The 20626-nt window shown below is 30.4% G+C and overlaps 1 protein-coding gene across 3 annotated transcripts in view; it reads right to left on the reverse strand.

Moving 5' to 3' along the window:
- Positions 1-10413, reverse strand: part of LOC140434715 (7SK snRNA methylphosphate capping enzyme-like) — a 180682-nt gene extending 170269 nt beyond the window's left edge. For all 3 annotated transcript variants that reach the window (XM_072523179.1, XM_072523178.1, XM_072523180.1), the window contains exons 1-2: positions 10255-10413; positions 3751-4012 (exon numbers count right to left, since the gene is read on the reverse strand). In XM_072523179.1, the coding sequence (XP_072379280.1) occupies positions 3751-4010 (260 nt within the window). In that variant the 5' untranslated portion in view covers positions 4011-4012; positions 10255-10413. The remainder of the gene's footprint in view (positions 1-3750; positions 4013-10254) is intronic.
- Between the last annotated feature and the right edge of the window lie 10213 nt (positions 10414-20626).

The raw sequence follows: 20626 nt of genomic DNA on the forward strand, positions 1-20626 counted from the left end.
ACAAGATATCGTAGAATAATGGATGAAATAAACGCAATTCTTATTAATCGGATTCTTACATAAAACGTATAAAGACATGCTCACGTTAACAAAATATATTACGAAATATCCGCATATGAAAAAAAAACATCTAATTCGGCAATGAAATAATAAAATTATGTTAAACAAAAAAAATAACATTTTTAAAAATACAGAGAAAATAAAATTTTCTAAGCAAGTGAACATTCCATTAAATAATAAACCCAAGGTCTTTTGTATCTATACACCTTTTTTTAAAGAAGCACGTAGCTACTAAAAAAACATGAGAGCAGGTAGTTAGAACTATGCATATCAGTTACACACCGTAATGCCTAACAACAATAAGGAGCTTAGATGAACCGTTCAGCGTATATTATACGAATATATATATATATATATATATATATATATATATATATACGCTGATATAAACCGTAGCAGAGTTGCCAAACTATCAGAGCCTACTGAAACCGATAAACTTATGGTTCGAATATATATTGAAAAAGATCTGAACGACCCCTATAATATATGCACGTGAACTACACAATATACATTTATGATACAGGGGTACTTATGAGCTCCACAAAATTTTTAAAAATTATGAAGCTTTGTATGTTAACGAATCGACAGAGTAGATATATATATATATATATATATATATATATATATATATATAGAGAGAGAGAGAGAGAGAGATATATATATATATATATATATATATATATATATATATATATATATATATATATATATATATATATAAGAAGATTTATTAAAACATGTTCTATTTACATTATTTACACAATTTTACCTGAAATTAAAGAAATGACATTTAATGTCACTAACTCTGGATGTTTCTTAACCACAAAATAAAATCTGACAAGGTGACAAGTTTTTAAATATAAAGATGACAGAAGTGGTTGTGTCTAATATTCCAGATAATGTGCTCGGTAGAGCGCGGCAATATTTGAATGATGAAATTATAATTTCATTACATCCCCTACCTGGAGGAGAAAATATTCATGCCTTTAAAGTTTAGTAATTGTTTACGTCTTCTTCATCTTCAGGTGTTGAGATTGGAGTCAGCTTGAATATGTGGAACAGATTGGACTCTGATCAATCATCAGTTTGTTAAGTTTGTTCCTGTTCAATTTGTTTCCATTTTCCACATATACCAAATTACCTATCTTGAAATCAAAATGTTTACGGTTTTTGTCATAAATTTGTTTATTATAATTATGAGATTTTATTGTTCTATCTAGAGCAATATTTCTATTACGAATTCAATATCTCTCAGAAGTTAATTTTTTTAGTTCATTTGGCAACATTGCAACATTTTTGCCATACATTAAGCATGATGGTGCGAAACCAGTGACAGTATGTTCTGTTTCATTGTATTTGCGCACACATTGTTGTGCTATTGTTGTCCAAGCAGTTTTTTGTTCTTTCTCGTTAATTTTACATCTGATTTTATTAATTAGATAATTAAATAATTTTATATCTTTATTTTTTTCTTGGTCTTTCAATATATCTTCAAGAGTTATCAAATTTGTAACTTTCAACTGCTCCTCCATATTTTCATTGGGTTATAAGACAGGATTTCTGCTAAGGCAGTCAGCTTCTAAGTTATATTTTCCAGGGCAATATTTCACCATAAAATCATATTGCGATAAATAATATGTTAAATCACCTAGTTCTTCATCTGTTCTAGACTTTATATTCATATTCTCCAATGACTTGCGGTCAGAAAAAACAGTAAATTTCTTACCTATTAAATAATGTTGCCAATATTTATCACATTGTTAAATATTGGCCACATTTTTTGGTTGGTGGTGCCACACACCAGGCACTCCAGGTATATAGCTTTTTTCCTCTTCTGTACTTCATTTAGTTTCTTTGAGAAATAGGCCACTGGTTTTTCTTCATTGTTTTCCTGTGGTTGTGTTAGCCCTGCTATTCCTAGTAAGCTAGCATCAGTATATATGTGTATCGGTAGAGTTGGATCAAAAATAGTACAGGTTGAGTTAACAATACATTTTTTAAATCTTCAAATCTTTTTTGGCATTCTTTAGTCCAATTATATGGTTGACCTTTTCTCAGACGATTATGCAAAGAATCCAATTTTATTGCTATTTTTGGCACATATTTATAATAAAAATGTATCTTCCCTAGAAACTGTCTAACATTTTTCTGTGTTTTAGGTATTGGAAAGTTTTTTATTGAAATCAAGTTGTCCTTCAGTGGCTTTACACAATTATTTTTTATTACATGACCCAAGTATTTTACTGATTCAGCTGCAAACATGCATTTTACAAATTTTAATCTGAATCCTTCACTTTTGATTGCTTTAAATAGTTGTGCTAGATGTCTGATATGTTCCTGGAATGATTTTGAAAAAATGAGTATGTCATCTATGTAGCTCACTGTGAAATCTGCAAGTTTGTGTTTTCTTATTATGTTACACATTATTCTTTGAAATATTGCTGTAGATGTTTTTAGCCCAAATGGTAAACAAGTCCATTGAAAGTGTCCTTCTTGTGTAACAAATCCAGTTTTGTGCCTATCTGTAATGCTCATAGGGATTGAACAAAAAGCAGAGTTTATGTCCAATGTTGAGAAAAATTTGCAATTTCTTGTCTTTACCATTAAATCCTCTATGTGGAAAGGGTTGTGATTGGGGCACTACAATTTTATTTAAGTCTCTAAAATCAATGCAAAATCTTGACTTTGTATTTTCATCTCTTTTATATTATAATGTAACTGGGGTTACATTTTTTTCCTTTTTTTCATTTGTTTTCCAAGTTTTCCAATCCGATTTCACTGTATATTTAATTAACATACTACCATACCAATCTATACATTGTTTTTCAAGTAGATGTCTCAAACGTTCTATTTTATCTTCATCGTTTAAAATTTCAAACCTTTAACATTCTTTTTCAAATTCTTCCATCCATTGTCTAACATTTGGCATTTTAATGGAGAATTTTTCAATAAAAAACTTTTCTGTTAACTTCCCCACATTTTGAATGTTTGGTAAATCTTCATAGCTAACAGCAGCTGGTTGTAGTTGTTCTTCTAACTACTGATCACCAAATTGTAAATTTTCACCTTCATCCAAATAAATCTTCCTTAATTCATCATCTAATGGGATCTATACATTTCGTTTTTGACCTCTTTTTTTTTTTCAATGAGTTTTGAGTTTTTTACTTTTGTAAATGTACTGGATCTAGATATGTATGTGTGTTTATTTACCTGCTTAAATTTTTCTGGGATATCATGTCGCCAATTGCAGATTGGCCCGGAATACCATTGATATAACATACAGCTCCCGCGGAAATATCAAAACTAACATATATATATATATATATATATATATATATATATATATATATATATATAGGAAAAAAGAAGTCTTCGCTGACTACGTTCGAAAACGGAGCTTTGAGGATTATTGGGATACGCAGCGGTGAAATAAGTGTACTCTTTTAACTGAGTTTCAAGCTTTCCAAAATGTTTATTTTCATCGTCAGGAAAAAAGTTATTGAGATTAGTATTTCTTGGATGTTACACTAACATGTGACAATTTTACGCACCACTCATAAAATGAGTTAAAAATTAAAAAATACATGGTGTAAAAAATTTTTAAATTGACAAATTATATAAACTGACAGTTTATAGCAATATTATAGCAATGAAAAACATTTAAGAACTATGCATATGGAAATATCTTACCTGTTTATTTCTTCATCTTGTAAGCTGTTCAAATTAAGGGGATCCTTGATATTTCCTCCAAGTAAAAATTTTGAAGGTAAGACAGGCTTCTGGTGGATGATAATGCCGCATCCAGAAAAACTCTTTGACCTCTTTCTGCTGCTTCTATCATGCTTGTTCTTTCGTTTGTTTTGATTATTGGGGTTTAGAAGTTTTACTGGATTCTTATGGCCCGTTTTAACAGCTGGGGGATTTAGCATCTGTACTTGAGCGGAAGACATAACTAAAAAAAAAGAAAATAAATCAGTCATACAAAGAAACTTATGAGACAACCGCATATTTACAGTTTTTGCTTCCCAAAAAAAATATCATAAAATGTTAAATGTCAAAGATCTATATGTATGTCAAACTATATATAAAATAAAAATAGGATAAAGACACTTCAGGTATAGAGGTAACATTAAAAAGTAACTTAAATACAAATAAATATATAAAATAACACATTGTAAAGTACATTATAAAAAAATGCAATTGTTCGCCAACACCATAAGTACCTGAAACAGGTATTTTTAGAGCATGACCAGGTAACAAATATCTCTCCTAAATGGCTTTCTTAGAAGCCTAGATATGTTGGACTGAATATAGATGTAATATATTCACCAAAGATCTTAAAAGTTGTAGTGTGGAAAGGTCTTTGCTTTGAAAACGGCAATCTAGTCATAGTTAAACAAAAACATCTGAACAGGAAATGTCAGGTATACCCATTTCGTTCCAGGACATTAAAATTGTGTGGGCCTTATTAACATATGAAATATGAATCAAAATTTTATAACTTATTCAGACTGATAAGACATGATTGTGTTGGATATATTATTACCCATTTCATCACATGTGATTCAATTAGAATCCATATCTAAGTTGGCATTTGAAGTTGCAATACCTGCTTTATTGTTTTTCTGTGTTTTTGTGAATTGTAAGGGAGAATAAAGGTAGGTTTCACTTTTTAAACAGGGTTTTAAATGTAAAGTTATTTAGAAAATGCATTGTTTTACATGATAAGCTTAAAAATATTTCAAAATATTTTGTTTTTTTTAGATGCACATACTTTTAGTTGGTATCACAAATGTAATGGCTGGGAGCCAACACACACTGAAAAGAAGAGGCCAGTACTGTAATATTTTTGCTTTTTGTAAGGTCTAATAGAGCACTGGACTTGGAAAAGCTTGCAGCCAATCCAGATCAGGTTTACGAACTCTGTTTATGAATTTTTTGGCCTTCCAACGACTCTTACAGGGAGATAAAGAGTTAAAAAACAGTAGTAGTAATGATGAAGTGCCTAGGGCTAGCACTAGCCAAGAAAAGTCTAATCCAGCACTAAAATGGGTAAAGCAGTCATTTGAAAGTAATTCCTTCTTTATTCAAATAGAACTAGAAGAATTTATGATTTGCAGAAAAATCAAAATTGCTTTAAAAAGTTTCATATTAAGTAATTTTCTTACCTAAGACTAAAAGTTTTTAAGATATTTACATTTGTTATTTCATTTGTGCTAGTATTATTTTGACTCCAATATAGTACAATTGTGATTGTCCCTGAAATCCTGTTTAATATCAATATTTGTTTCTAAGAAAAATCAGAATTTCTAATAATGTATTAATAAGTACCATGGTAAAATTTTATCTGCACATTCAAAAAAATGTAGGCTCCAGAGTGTAAGGGATACAACACAAGGAAATATCGAAAATTTGAGTAGAAATAGTATGATTAATTTCAAAAGAATAAGCACTAGAATTCTGCTAACTGAGCTGCAACTTGAAAAAAGAAATACTTATCCGAATTAACGCCCTAATGAACTTTACTACTGATAATACAGTAAAACCTCTGTTAACCGAAATAATTTTGTTGGAGGCCGTTTCGGATAACAAGAATTTCGGTTAAAAATAACATTGTGTTTTACAGTATTCTTGGTCAAAGTATTGGTATTAAAAAATACTATAATGTCTCTTGAATGTCTTTATTACTCCCTGGTCTAACGGCTGAATTAAGCTCGTGACATTCGGTGGCAAAAATCTGACAACTGTCACTATTTTGTATATTTTGGGGGTGAGTTGGCGCATTGTCAACAAGCAACAATTCGTTGACGGAAAGGTTTTTTGATTTAAAAAAGGATTTTACACTTGGGACGAATTCATTTTCGAACCATTCTGAAAATAAAGTGGTCGACATCCATGAGCTTTTTTGGCTTCTATAAAAAACTGGAAATACTTTTTCAGAAATATCTTTCAGAGCTCTTGGTTTTTTTGATTTCCCAACACACATAGGCAGCAATCGGTGAGGGAAATTAATGGAATTGTTACGTTTTGCGATAAAAATTTACTTATTATTGACGAAGTTATTGAAAATGTCAGCCGTTTCGGTTAAACGATGTTTCCGTTAAAAAGGTTTCGGTTAAGGGAGGTTTTACTGTATTATGAAATAATATTATCAGTAGTAAAAAGTTATTAAAAAGTCTATTATTTTACAGAGCTTATACCAGATCAATTTTGGACTATGGAAGCTTTTTCTATGGATCAGCGACAAAGTCTCGTTTGATTAAATTGGATCGAATACAATACAAAGCTTTAAGGTTAGTCCTAGGAGCTCTCAAATCTACTCCCTCACCAGCCCTTTTGGCAGAATGTAACGAGCCACCTTTACATTTAAGACATCTATTTTTGGCAGAAAAATTTATTCTTAAATGCCAGTTTAATAATCAAAACAGCTTATTACAAAATATGTCTCTCTGTTGAAAATCTAACAAACAAATGGTGGGCAAATAAAAACTCTCCAACTTTAGCTGTTGCTTTTCCCAATTTATCACAATATTCATTCAATGGAGAAGGGATTCCATTATTTGGCTCCAATTATGACATGAATATAAATCTGCTGTAGTAATTGCTTCATCTATTTCAATTGTTTACGAAAATTTAGTAGTACAGAACAAGCTGGAAGACTGTAACCATTATTGTAAAATTTATACTGAAGGCTCAAAATCGCCGGCTGGTGTTGGCTGTGCCATTTACATAGACAATATTCAAGATTATTTTCAGTACAAATTAAAATCAGATTGCTCAATATTCACAGCTGAATTGGTAGTCATTGTCAAGGCGTTGGATTGGATAATTAATAGCACATTATATTTCGAACGATATATAATTTTATCTGACTCACAGTCTGTCCTCCTCGCATTAAGACACTTCTCCAAACGCATATATACTAACAGACTAATTGTAGATGCGCTTGAAAAGCTAAGGATCTTAACTTCTTTAAAAATAATTGTTAACTTTGTGTGGGTTAAAGGTCACTCTAATATTCCAGGCAATGAAAAAGTAGACCATTTGGCTAAAGACGCTACTTTAGTGGGTATAGAGTACAACGAGTTGCCCAAATGGGATATAGTTTCAGCTAGGAAGAAACATGTTAGACTTAATTGGGAAATTGAGTGGCAATCCTATACTAACAGTAGCAAAAATACATATTGCAGTATATATCCAACTCTTCCATCTACTCCCCCAAATGACAGAAGCCCCATCTCTTGGAAAATTTATACTATGAAAAGATGCCTTGTTGGACATGCTACAGTAAATGCTTACCTATATAAAATAAATCTTTCCGAAACTGATATATGTGAATGTAATGGCAATTATGACGACCTTAAATACTTGATGTTTCAATGTCGGTATAATCAAGAAGCCATTAAATTTTTATTTCAAGCCATCTCCCAACAAAAAATCATACTGCCGCAGAACATTGCTTCTATACTCTATTTAAGTAGTCGAAATTCAACTATTAGATCAATTTTATGGGAATTTTTCAAACATACTAAACGGAAAATTTAAACTGTCTTTTTCAGTGTTGTGTGAATCCGAAATGGTAGGACTTTAGTTGTATTTCGCATTGTCTTTCCTTTTATATCATTTACCTTTAACCGTTGCCTGTATTGTTTGTGTAAAAAAAGTCGCTATGAAGGGCCCCTTAGTGTGAAGCGTGTGTTCCTGTTCAATCCTTTTTGCATAGTCACCCAATATTGTTTTCAATGGGAAGGTTGGGAAATCAAGTGAATGAGTGAATCGGGGTTTTCAATAAATTATAAAACATAATTGACAAAGCAAGAGTAAAAGCAAATATATATTAATAATGAGAGATTACAAGGCAAGAATAGATAAAAATTACTGGAGTATTCAAATGAACAGAAAGTGCATCATTTTTTTCAGATTAATGATTTGTTAATAGGTATTTCTGGGAAGAAACCTTAGAAGAAAGGGATACTTTTATAGCAGAGGAGAGAAATAAAGATAAGCATATAAGGGACTTCATAATATATGCCCAGAAGATTTAGAGTTTTGCAAACAATGGAGAATTAGGAACACAACACAAGGTTACTTAGTTATATGTTGCTTAACAAATATAAATCAAGAACTAATAAAAATAAAACATTATAAAATCCAGATATATAAACTAAGTAAAAAATAGATATGATATAAAGAATAGATTTGGATAAATATGAGTGAAAAATTATTATTGACATAGGGAGACAGAATACTATTTGTTACATATAAAGGTAAAGTATTGTTTTATATAGTTATTTTAAGCTCTTAATAATATCTAAGAGTATAGACGCATATTATGTCTATATTCTTTGATAATATTAAGGATTATCACTGAAATTGGTAACTTTGCACTATGAAATATGCATATTCGAGAATCAATTTTGATCTCAACTCAAACTGAAACTGGTGGTAAGTATGAGAGATACAAAATATGAACAACATAAAGCATAAATACAACTGGGATTGGTTATAATTAAGGGCCGATGATATAATTCCAGTATTTTTAGTTAAATATTATGTTTATATGGTATTAAGTCACAAAATCAGTTTCCAAATCTTTTTGTATTTAGTGGTTTCAGTTTCCGAATCTTATGTAGTTTCATAACCCGAATAGAATTTGTTAGATATCAATCAATGTTAAACCACTTAGTGGTAAGGAGCTTTTTGGTAATATATACTTTTAGAATTTAAACTGTCACTAAAAACACTGATGATGTTGCACTAGTACTTTACCATAAATAAAGAATTATCGTAATTTTTGATATTTTGTCCAATAAAAAATATTTTTAGTTGGTTTTTTATAGCCTCATTACTTTCAAAGTAAGATTTTAAAATGTTGGACGATTTTCACATTTGGTCCCATTGAAGATAGCTATAATTGAGCTGTCAATCAAGTTCATAGAACGAAATGTTGGCGCTTGACTGTGTTGCCATGTTTTTTTAATAAATCGGGAAATAGCATGTGATTTATAATTAATAAAAATCCAATAGAACGTTAACAAACTAACAGTAAAAAAGAAATTCTGTCAAAGAATAATAAGAATATTATTCAGGTACTTTCCACAGACATCTGGTGACCATCTGTAACAATCTGGCAACTGGTGGTTTGAGGATTGCCAAATCTATTAGCTTATTATCAAAGGCAAACGCCAAAAAAATGTTGTAATAATTAACTGCAATTAATATGAGAAGAAACGAGTATTTATTCGTTCGTGTTGTATATAAAAAAATAAAAAATTGCATAATTCATATAATAATATAATAAAAATGTATTTTTGAAAGCTTCTCTATTTGTAATTGAAGCCTACAACATATACATTATAAAGACATGACAACACAGTCAAACGTCAAAAATTTGTTTTGTGAATTTAATTCACAGCTCCTTTGTAGCTATCTTCAATGGGACCAAATGTGAAAATCGTCCTAAAATGTTATAATGAGGTTAATAATAAAACTATTTTTATTTTATTTATTTTAGGTTAACATTTTTATGCAAACTTTATTGTCTTTTAATACCATATATTTTTAATTTGTCCATATATTTATTCCTAGAAATAAAATTTAAATTTTGGCTTTTTAATTTAAGTAAAACTTACGAAGATTTACTGGTACGTAATAGCAATATCGGATTGTTAAAATATATGCAACCATATAAATATGAAGAATATCAATTTTGAAAACTATGTTAAAATAACTAACAACCTAAAACTCCTTCAAAATTTTAAATTCAAATTTCGATTTTGTTAGAATTTCATACAGCGTTATCTTAGATAAACTATGAAATGAGAAAAATCACTACCAAAAAAGATATTTAAACTAATATCCCATAATTCCTTGCAGTCACGAAAATATGACACAGGCGCAGTTTTTATGTTCTATTGCAATCATTTATCTAGCAATTGAAAGGAAGTTATTTTCGTTAAAAGGAAGCAAAATCAAAAATATTGAAAAACAAATATGTGAGTATATGTAGCAGTATTTATGAAATTGGGGAGTACTCTTACATTTTAAATATAAGCTCATAAAAAATATTCCCGCGAAAAAAAATGTGTACGCATGCGCCATTAACAACAAACAATTTATGCCATTGCAGAGACCTAACCAAAAGTTGATATCATAAATTTTTGGCATGTTTAATAAATTTTTAAAAAAACTTACTGTTACTCAATACACAAAGGCTCTATTTAATTTCTTATCACTTTTAATGTCTCCTAACGATACGGAACTCAATTTTACAGTATCTCTGTATCTCCCTTCGTTCTTTCTTGCACACACCACCTACGTCTACGTCTAATGTCTAATTCAAGTCCATGTCCATTGTCCATGTCCATGGCACCTGGTACAATCACAGAATCAGAATACACCATCTCAACGGGACGGTGTATTCTGTGGTACAATGAACACAAGGTATGATACATAATGTTCCAAAATCGATTCGCGTCGCGCATGACGTAGTCAAGACCGCTTCTTCACGCAACATTTGGATGTAGTTGTATAGAAAAGACTTTTAATTTTAAATGGTTTTATATAATTTAGCTGATTTAATTATAGTAATTATAAAGAGATGATAAAATTATGTTATTATTATATTTAATCATAAATACAATTTTGAAGGTAATTTAAATTTATTGATTTTTGGTACAGTTTTTCTTTAGAAAACAAGTTTTAATTATCTTTTATTTTAAAGGCAGGAGAAGAAAAGTGAGCCGAACGCCAGCAGGTCGAAACCAACAACGAATGAAAGCAGCAGCCAGAACGAAATGATGGAACCAGAGATATGTAAGAGAGGGGATATGACACAAACGATATTTCTGAATCTACTAAATGGGACCACTTAATTTGACAGGATGTACTCTCCAATATGGCGACGGGCAGGCCCGGATTCAAATTAATGCAAACTGTATTTACTGTATTTGAATAAGCATTGAGTTAGATTAATAATAGTTATTATTTAATAAAATTACTTTCATTTTTAGTACTCTTCAAGTACACTTTAATAATAATTATAAAATTTATTACATACATAAAGTTTAAAAAAATGTACAAAACCAGTCAATGATATGGTTTTAAAATTATAACATTTACATACAAGTAAAAAACAACAATAAGCAAGTGCACTTACATAAGTATATACATTTAGATATGTTAGTTCCATGTACTATTAATATAAATTATATATTTTTATATAATTATTTTATATATTTATCTAAAAAAAATATAAAAATTAGTTATTGTGTATAGGTAGGTAGTTAAAGTATTGTATCAAAAACATGCCGTGTTCTTTATCCTTTTTTAACTTATTGTGGTTTCTATGGAATTGTTATATCTGTTACTATTTAAATGGGAATAAGCCACAATTAAAGGTTAAAATACGTTTATTGACGTTTCAATTTCCACTTCGGAAATCGTTCTCAAAATATGAACGATTTCCGAAGTGGAAATTGAAACGTCAATAAACGTATTTTAACCTTTAATTGTGGCTTATTCCCATTTAAATAGTAATTAATTTAAAATGACACAAGAAAATAGCTTCAGAACAATATTGTTATATCTGCATATAAAGATCCCTTTTCCAGTAATGCGAGCCTATGATAAGGGATATTATAGCTAGTGTCAAAGTCGCGGGATATTTTAAACGGTTGAAAATACTACTTTTTAGCTGTTGCAACTGTCAACAATAACTAACTCAACAGGCGATTGTCGATATTCACCGGATTTTCGTTTATTTTCCGTAACATATAAAGTTTGAGACACTCATCCTATGTATAAAGCTGGTACAAAAACTAGCTCACAATATGATGGTATATCGAGCCCTCGAATAAAAATTAGAAAAATGAAAGAGCTTTATTATATTGATGTTAACAATGTTTACAAGAATTTTTAAACAATATTTTTATTTTATTTTTTTTTTTAAACAATTTGAATTCCACTAAAGTGTCCACTAAATAATACCACTTTATTAATAAGAGGTCTCATACTGAGAGATTTGTCGGTCTTACTCTTGCACATATAGAACATCCTAATATCAATATAGCGGCTTGCTACAGCCTTTATTAGGAGTATTCTGTGATTATCTGAGAATTGTTGATCAATGCTATGACTAAGTAAATTTAAAAAGATGTCTTTGTTTATGTACCTCCGTAAAACTTTTGTAACTAAATCGTTGGTACTCATACAAGTTGGAGAAGGGATTTCTTTTAAAATTGTCTCAGCTATAAAGCATATATCAATTACACTTTCAGATGGATATTGCAATCCTTTTTTATTTTTTTTTATCAATATATGAAAATAAAAAGTTGTTCCGAGTGACACTTACTAAGGCGCTTAAACATTCACTACAGACTAATCTTTTTTGTAAATAAAACACAACATAACCAGCAATGTATGTAGTTATGCTTTTAGAGTATTGAGAGAAAGGCTTGATATAGCTGTGATCATGAATTATATCTACTGACACATCAGTATCATAACTATTACTCAATCTATATTCTCTGGAAGTGAGATTAATGTGATCGGTGGGATTGCATTTTAAAATATTTAAATCTTCTAAAGGAAAGCAGTTACCACTAAATTTATTTTTCAGTTCAACATGCACCAAAATTTTTTTATAAGCTGACTGAAACTTCATTTTGTACACAAATAAAGTAGCTTTATTATAAAAAAAAGCATAAATCATATTTTAAACGCAAAAAACTGCTGTTGTTACACCAAAAAAAAATGTCAAATAGTACATATTTAAAGAATGGCCAAAACAAAAATGTGATTAATTATTAACTATACTCTGTTTTTTAACCAGAAGGAGTAAACTAAAAAGACAGATTCACACCCAAGAAAGTTACTAGAAAAGTTACCAAATACATCTTCTTTTTTTGTTGATTATCTCGGCCTTGCGGTAATCCAGTAATCAGTATCGGACACCTTCACACGTTGATTCTTTGTTTTTGTCATTTCTTTGTCATAACTTTGTTTGAATAATAATTTTTCGAATTAACTTCCAATATATATTATTTAGTATTTCTAATTACAATAAAAAAATGTTGGACTGTTATGAAGAAGTTGAAGAATTTTTAGAGTTTATTTATCACATTGTAGAAGAAAATCGTCCGGAACGTATACGAAAGCGATATATTCGTGATAAAATGATATCTAAAATCCAATGGAATTTTACAATATTACTGTTCCAGTCTGCTTATATTCTAATACAAGCTAAAGTAATGTGCTAATAAAATTAGCACATTACTTTAGTAAGTCTTGATTTTAACAATAACTATTCTGCAAAACTAACCTGTTGCCTGTTTTATTTTTGCTACCGTGGCTGTTATTTTCATTCCAGAATTATCAATTTTGATTTGTTTATACATGGTTATAATCCATTGTTTCTCATTTGAAGATAAATGACCCAAATCTACACGGCGTTTTTTAAGTGGAGAGGAATAATTACCACTAGTACTTGGCATCGAATCCATATTGTTATCTTAATAACACTAATATATCGCTAAATAGTTCTTTTTATATAAATACAAACGAAATATCTGAAAATGTAAGGAATAACGCAGAGAACACAAAAAATCGTCGATATAAATTTTGAATTTTAAAATTTCACAAATGTCATTAGTGTCAAAATGTTATAATTTAGTGGAGTAAACTTGCCTGCGGTTGGACCAATTACAAACAAGCATTACGGCGCGGAAAATTTGAATTAGTCCTCCTGGTTAAAAAACAGACCATAGTACTTTATACAAAATATCAAGAACCTTCTAGTTGAAATCTCTGTTCACACCTATACAAACTTATTTATTTGCAAATGAAAGCAAGTGAAGTGTACAATTGAAGTTGTATACTGTGTAATGTCCAGGTGTAATTATAATTATAATTATAATGTCCAATTTACTAAATTTTGAAGGTTCCCAGTTCCCACACTATTTACGAACTGTATCCAGGAATTTCTCCTTTCAACATCTTTAGGAAATCTACAACCACATAAACCAAATTAAAAAGATTACATGTTCTTTTTACACGCGGCATCACTAAAAACGGAAGTAATTCCGCCCTGTACACTGTTTACAATTTCATACTAACCTATGAAAAGATATTCCAGTGGAGATTTTCTTATTATTACGAGTGTTATTTGGACACAAAATAAAAGAACACGATATCATAATAGTTTCACTTTAAATAAACGTAAAAACCGTACAAAAATAAGCTCAAAATATTTTTAAAATTAAATTTCTATGCACAGAACTACTCGACACAAACAACAATCTGTCAGATACTCACCAATATGGCGAACCGATCCCATCTATTTCACCGTATGTCATATCCCCTGTCTTACATATCTCTGGATGGAACTAATGCAAGCGATAATAAAAAGAAAAACACGGATCTGGAAGAGATAAAAAATACAATGGGTAATATGATTGAGGAACTAAAAGAAATTAGGAAGGAAAATAATGAATACAAATTGCAAATGAAAGAAATAATAAGAGAAAATGAAAATCTAAAGAAAGAAATGACAACGATGAAACAAAAAATAGATAAAATAGAAATAGCCTTGGAAGCATGTCAGAAAGAAAAGAAGAAAAATAACCTAATAATTAGAAGCTTACCAATAGACACAATAGAAGTAGAGCAACTGGAGAACTTCATAGAAACAAAAATGGGAGTAAAATCAGAAATAAATAGGGTACAAAAGATAAATGAAACAATGTGTGTTTTCGAATGTAAAAAATTCGAAGATAAAATGAAAATACTGAAAGCCAAGGGTAAACTAATAAACTATAAGCAACATAGAGTATAAAATATATAGAATGTGACCTAACATTAAAAGAGATAGAGATACAAAGAAATCTTAGGAAGATAGCAGCAGATGAAAAGACTAATGGGAAAAGGACAAAAATTGGATATGGTTTCATAGTTATTGAAGGCATTAAGTGGAAATGAAATCAAAAAACAAGCCGGATAGAAAAAATAACATACAATACAGAACCAACTGGTTCAAAAAACTAGCTGAAGAAAACACAATGACGGACCGAGAAACAAAACAGGCACAGAACAGGGACATGAGCAGATCTAAAGATAATAACACAAACGGAAGTAAAAACAAATTGAAGTACAACTTAAACACAGAAAAGAACAAAACAATTTGGAAAATGGCATCATGGAATGTGAGAGGTATAAATGGGAAGGAAATAGAACTGGGGGAAGAAATTAGAGATAAGAACATTAAAATAGTAGCTATAACAGAGACAAAGAAAAAAGGAAAAGGATCAATAATATTAGAAAACGGAATGTTACTAATATACAGTGGAGTGGAAGAAACGAAGAGAGCTCAGGCAGGAGTAGCGTGCATGATAAAGAAGGAAAGTATCAACAAAATAAAAAATTGGATATATTACAACGAACGTATACTAAGAGTAGACATAGATATGGATAGAGGAAACCAATACAAACCTAATTATATGTTATGGACCAGATGAAGACGCAACAAAAAACGAAAAGAATGAATTCTGGGACAAATTACCAGAAGTGATAAATGGTTGTACAGAGAAAATTGTGATCACAGGAGACATGGACAGTAGAGTGGGGAAAGAAACAGAAAAATGGAACAATGTCATCGGACCTTATGGGGAGGACAAACTAAACAAAAAATGGAAAATTACTACTCGAATTCTGTCTAGACAATAACCTGGTGATTAAGAACACACACTTCCAACATAAAAGGATACACAAGATCACAAGAGAAGTCAAATCAAGAGACGAACAATCAATTATAGACTATACTATAGTGCAAAAAACAGAGAAGAACTGGATAAGAGACGTAAGGGTAAAAAGGAGTTATGAAATTGGTAGTGACTACTATCTACTAGAAACCACATTCAAAAGCAAAAGAAAAGAAATAAAAAGAAATGAGAACATAAACAGAAAACACAAAGAAACAAAAATATGAAAATTATAAGAGACAAAAAACAAAAAAAAAAGTTAAAGAGATAGTTAAGAAAGAGAAAAAGAAAAGTTGGGAAAAATTCGGGGAAAAAATGGAAGAAAACAGCACAGAAAACGTAAAATTATTTTACAGAACACTGAAAAACCTAAGAAGCAACAAAGAAACGAAACTGAAACAAATAATGAACAAGGAAGCAACAATAATAAACGACGATAAGACAATAATGGAAAGATGGAGGGAACATTTTTAGCTGATACTGAATGGAAATCAAGTGAATACAATGGAGAAGGAAAGCCACAACAGGAGAGTATCCATGAGAAACACGAAAAACTCAGAAACCAAAGAAAAAGAAGAACTGGAAGAAGCAATAAGAAAGATGAAGATTAGAAAAGCACCAGGAAGCGATGAAGTAGCACCAGAAATGATGAAATATATAGGAGTAAAAGCAAAAGAAAAATTGTTATACATATATAACCTAATATGGAAGAGAAAAGTAATACCCAGAGAATGGACAAATGCAGTAATTATACCTATATACAAGAAAGGAAACACAAGAGACTGTAGGAACTATAGAGGTATATCACTACTATGTGTAGCAGCAAAAGTATACGAAACAATAATAGAAAGGAAAATTAGAAAAGAAATAGAACATAAATTAGAGGATGTACAAAGTGGATTCAGGAAAGGACACAACACACAAGACCATATATTCACCATGCAACAAGTAATAGAAAAAGCCTTAAAGAAAAATAAAGAAATACATCTGAGCTTTATAGACATGGAAAAAGCATTCGACTCAGTCAAAAGAAAAGATATATGGGAAAGCCTAAAGAAGAAACAAGTAAGTGAAGAACTGATAGAAGCAACAAAGAGTATATACATGAAAACAACAAATACAGTAAGAATGTTAAATATACAGTCAGAACCATTTGAAACAACCCAAGGAGTTAGACAAGGGGGAAGTCTCAGCCCAGTACTATTCATAAATGTAATAGATGAGATAGTGAAAGAATGTAAGAAAACATTCAAGAAATACTGCATCGTTTGGAACAGAATGCAAATGATAAATGCTGAGATGTGTATATTTGCAGACGACATAGTATTAATTGCGGAAACTGCAGAAAAACTGAAATACAACTTAGAGAAATGGAACCTAGAAGCAAGCAAATACAACTTAAACGTAAACAAAGAGAAGACTCAAATAATGAAAATATCAAGGAAACAAGGTACGGAAGATCAAATAGAAGTAATGATAGACCAACAAAAAATAATACAGACAAATTCATACAAATACTTAGGAACAGTAATCAACAACAAAGGAGACATCGAGGATGATCTTAACAACAGAATGGAAAACACAGGAAAACTATTCCAAGCACTAAATAGAGGATTCCTTAATAACAAATAAATATCAACAAAGACCAAGATGACAATATACATAACAATATATAGACCTATAGTGACATATGGAGCAGAAAATTGGATATTAAACAAAAGACATCAGAGCAGAATTCAGGCAGCAGAGATGAAATACCTTAGAAGAACGATAGGAGTAAAAAGAACTGATAGAATCAGAAATGAAGAAATAAGAGAAAGACTCAAAATCAAACCGATACTCGAGTCAATCAAAGAGAAAAAATTGGCATGGTTCGGACATCTAACCCGAATGGACAATAATAGACAAGTAAAAAGAGTGTGGGACGCCAAACCAATAGGAAAGAACAGAAGAGGAAGACCCATTAAAGAATGGAACAGTGACATCTCGCAGATACTGCAGAGTAAGGGTAAGACTTGGCAGGAAGCAACACAGATGGCATCCAATAGGAAGGAATGGAGAAAGTTCGTTAAGAGCTAGGACACCTCAGAAGACTGTCAAATATTGTAATTTAATGAATTGTATTTTAAACGGCCCAACACCGAGAGGTACAAATGGGTCTACTGATTAAGTAAGTAAGTAAGTAAGTTATTTTAAAAAGATACAAAAAAGTGATAATTAAGGTATACAAAATTTGTATGTATATACTGAACTAAACACAAAATCAAAATAAATAATGATAAAGTCAACTTTATTTAGACCGAATGAGCTAGCTGGCCATCGAATATGAGTGTAGTAGTGATGTCACACAACATTACACAATATTCTAAATGACATCTTTTGTAATTTTCACACATAAAATTATCTTGGTATTGTTTTAATGATAACATTATATATTTTAATAATGATAACATGATTTAACGAAGAAAAATATGTTATGTTGAAAGATGTTAAATTAATTTTCTCCGAAACATATCTTGTTGCAAATTGCATAGCAAGTTGAGGCTAGTTTCTTAAGTAGACTCAGTAGACTATACACTATAGTTCACCCCAAACCCTTCTTTCAGTGCGTCATAGTTGATCGAATTCTCTCTAACACATTAAGCTAGAAGTGACAGAAAAAAACGTGAGTCTGTGATTATTATACATAGAACTTAGAAAATGATTTATCGTAAAGCTAATTCTACTTACGGATGTATAATTGGTTGGAGTTTAGAATACGCTAAATAGATATCCAATCAACGATGCGCATAAATATAATTTGACGCAGATTGTCTCGATCGTGACAGTACTTTCACAATGTCAACTGATAAAATGATAATTGTCATTCCAGGTTAGTATTATCAGAGATTTTACAGTGAAAAATTTGTATTTACATAAAAATATTTTGAATATACCGGAATATATCGAGAAAGAACAAAGACTAATATTAAAATTATTAAATTATTTTCAATTAGAAAAAGAGAGATTACGATCCTACAACTGTCAAATTTAACTAAAATGTCATGCAATAATTCTCGACATTCTTAAAATCCTATATGACGTCAAAATTAGTGACGCACTAAAAGAAGGGTTTGGGACAGACTGTACATGATTTTATCATTATGACAATATCATATGAGACAAGGTATGATATTGCGCATGACATTTGACAAGTGGCGCAGGAGTGTGACGTAGTCAAGACCGCTCGAACCCATAAATATCGACTTCAGACGACTTTACACCGGCTAGACAGAAGGCTTGTATAAAAACAAAAGTTCGACAATAATATCGGTTATAGTCGGTTCGCTAATCCCAGTCCTGACTGTCTAGTGAATCTAGTAATTATTTTTTGGGAAGTTAGTTACTTTTTGACAGACTAGAAGTTGCTGGAACATACTATACAACCAAGTACACGTGCCCATAACGTATTTATTTCATTAGAGCATTTAGTCGACCTTTTTTGCAAACTTATCCTAATATTCTATTATTTTTATCAGAAACTGATTTTGAACGACTTGGGATTATACCTTTTTTATCTAACGTACTTTATTATGTGGATTATATAACACAATATTGAGCACGTTTTGTGATTATACATCATTTAAAATATTGCTTATTCAGCGTTATTATCATCACTTTTAATAATATAAAAATTTACTATAACGATCAAATAACGATTATAAAACGATAATATTAAACTTTATTCGTTTATTGAAACTATTCTCAAGAAACTCAAGCTAAATGCTACCAAAAACTTTAAGTTGGTTGACTACATTTGGCAATTACTTTCTTCATACATGCGATAATTTCCTTTTGCGACTTATCTTCTTTAAAGTGAGGGTTGTACCTATTAGACCCAACTTTATATGCCCCATTCGCTTAGCTAGGGCATATTTTGACAGATTCATTGTCGGAAACCTACAACACAACAATTCCTACTTCTCAGTATTAATAGCTCAAGTATACTACTATTGCAGACTTCTTTCTTTGAAAAAAGAAGAATTATTCCAAATAGTGGAAGTGTATACTAAACCCATAACATTTTGGGTAGTATAATATATTTTATTTGTTATAATTTAACATAACTATTTATTATATATGGTGTAAATAAATAAATATTGATTGTCGGTCATTTGTAAAGTTCTATTTTATATACTATTTATTTTGTTTACTATTAATATTGGCTATAAGTACGTTATATAGTAATTTCCAGTCACTTCGAGTCTGTCAAAAAGTAACTAACTTCGCAAAAAAATAATTACTAAATTCACTAGACACTTCGGACTGGAGATAGCGAACCGAATATATTTACGCACACTTTTTTCTGAGACTTTCAGACATTTGGATGTTAACCAAAATGTTTTTGTTATTAAGAACATTTGTAATATTTACATATGATAAATACATTTTAATGATCAATTTACCTCAACAGTGTTTTCATTCGGCAAATAATAATAAAAAAAATGGTAGGCATTTTGAATAAACCTGTGTGCAGTTTCATTACCTTGTAATTTAACAGCTTCCTTACTCATCTATAACTTTTAATGAAAATTTTATTATGTTTATTGAAGAAAAACTTACGAACGCATTTGTAACGATACGATCGTTAATAATCTAACATTTTGAACGTTAGCAAACCGGATCCCTACATTAGCTACTAATTTGCCGCCGTTGGAGTATGCAACCCACAATACGATCTCTTATATTTAACTTTATGAGTTTCGAAAATCGTTATATCGATTGATAATATAATCGATTCCCTTGTGATTGGAAACCTAACCTTCTTGGAG

Source organism: Diabrotica undecimpunctata, chromosome 2 (assembly GCF_040954645.1).
Source record: "Diabrotica undecimpunctata isolate CICGRU chromosome 2, icDiaUnde3, whole genome shotgun sequence".
Lineage (NCBI taxonomy): Eukaryota > Metazoa > Arthropoda > Insecta > Coleoptera > Chrysomelidae > Diabrotica > Diabrotica undecimpunctata.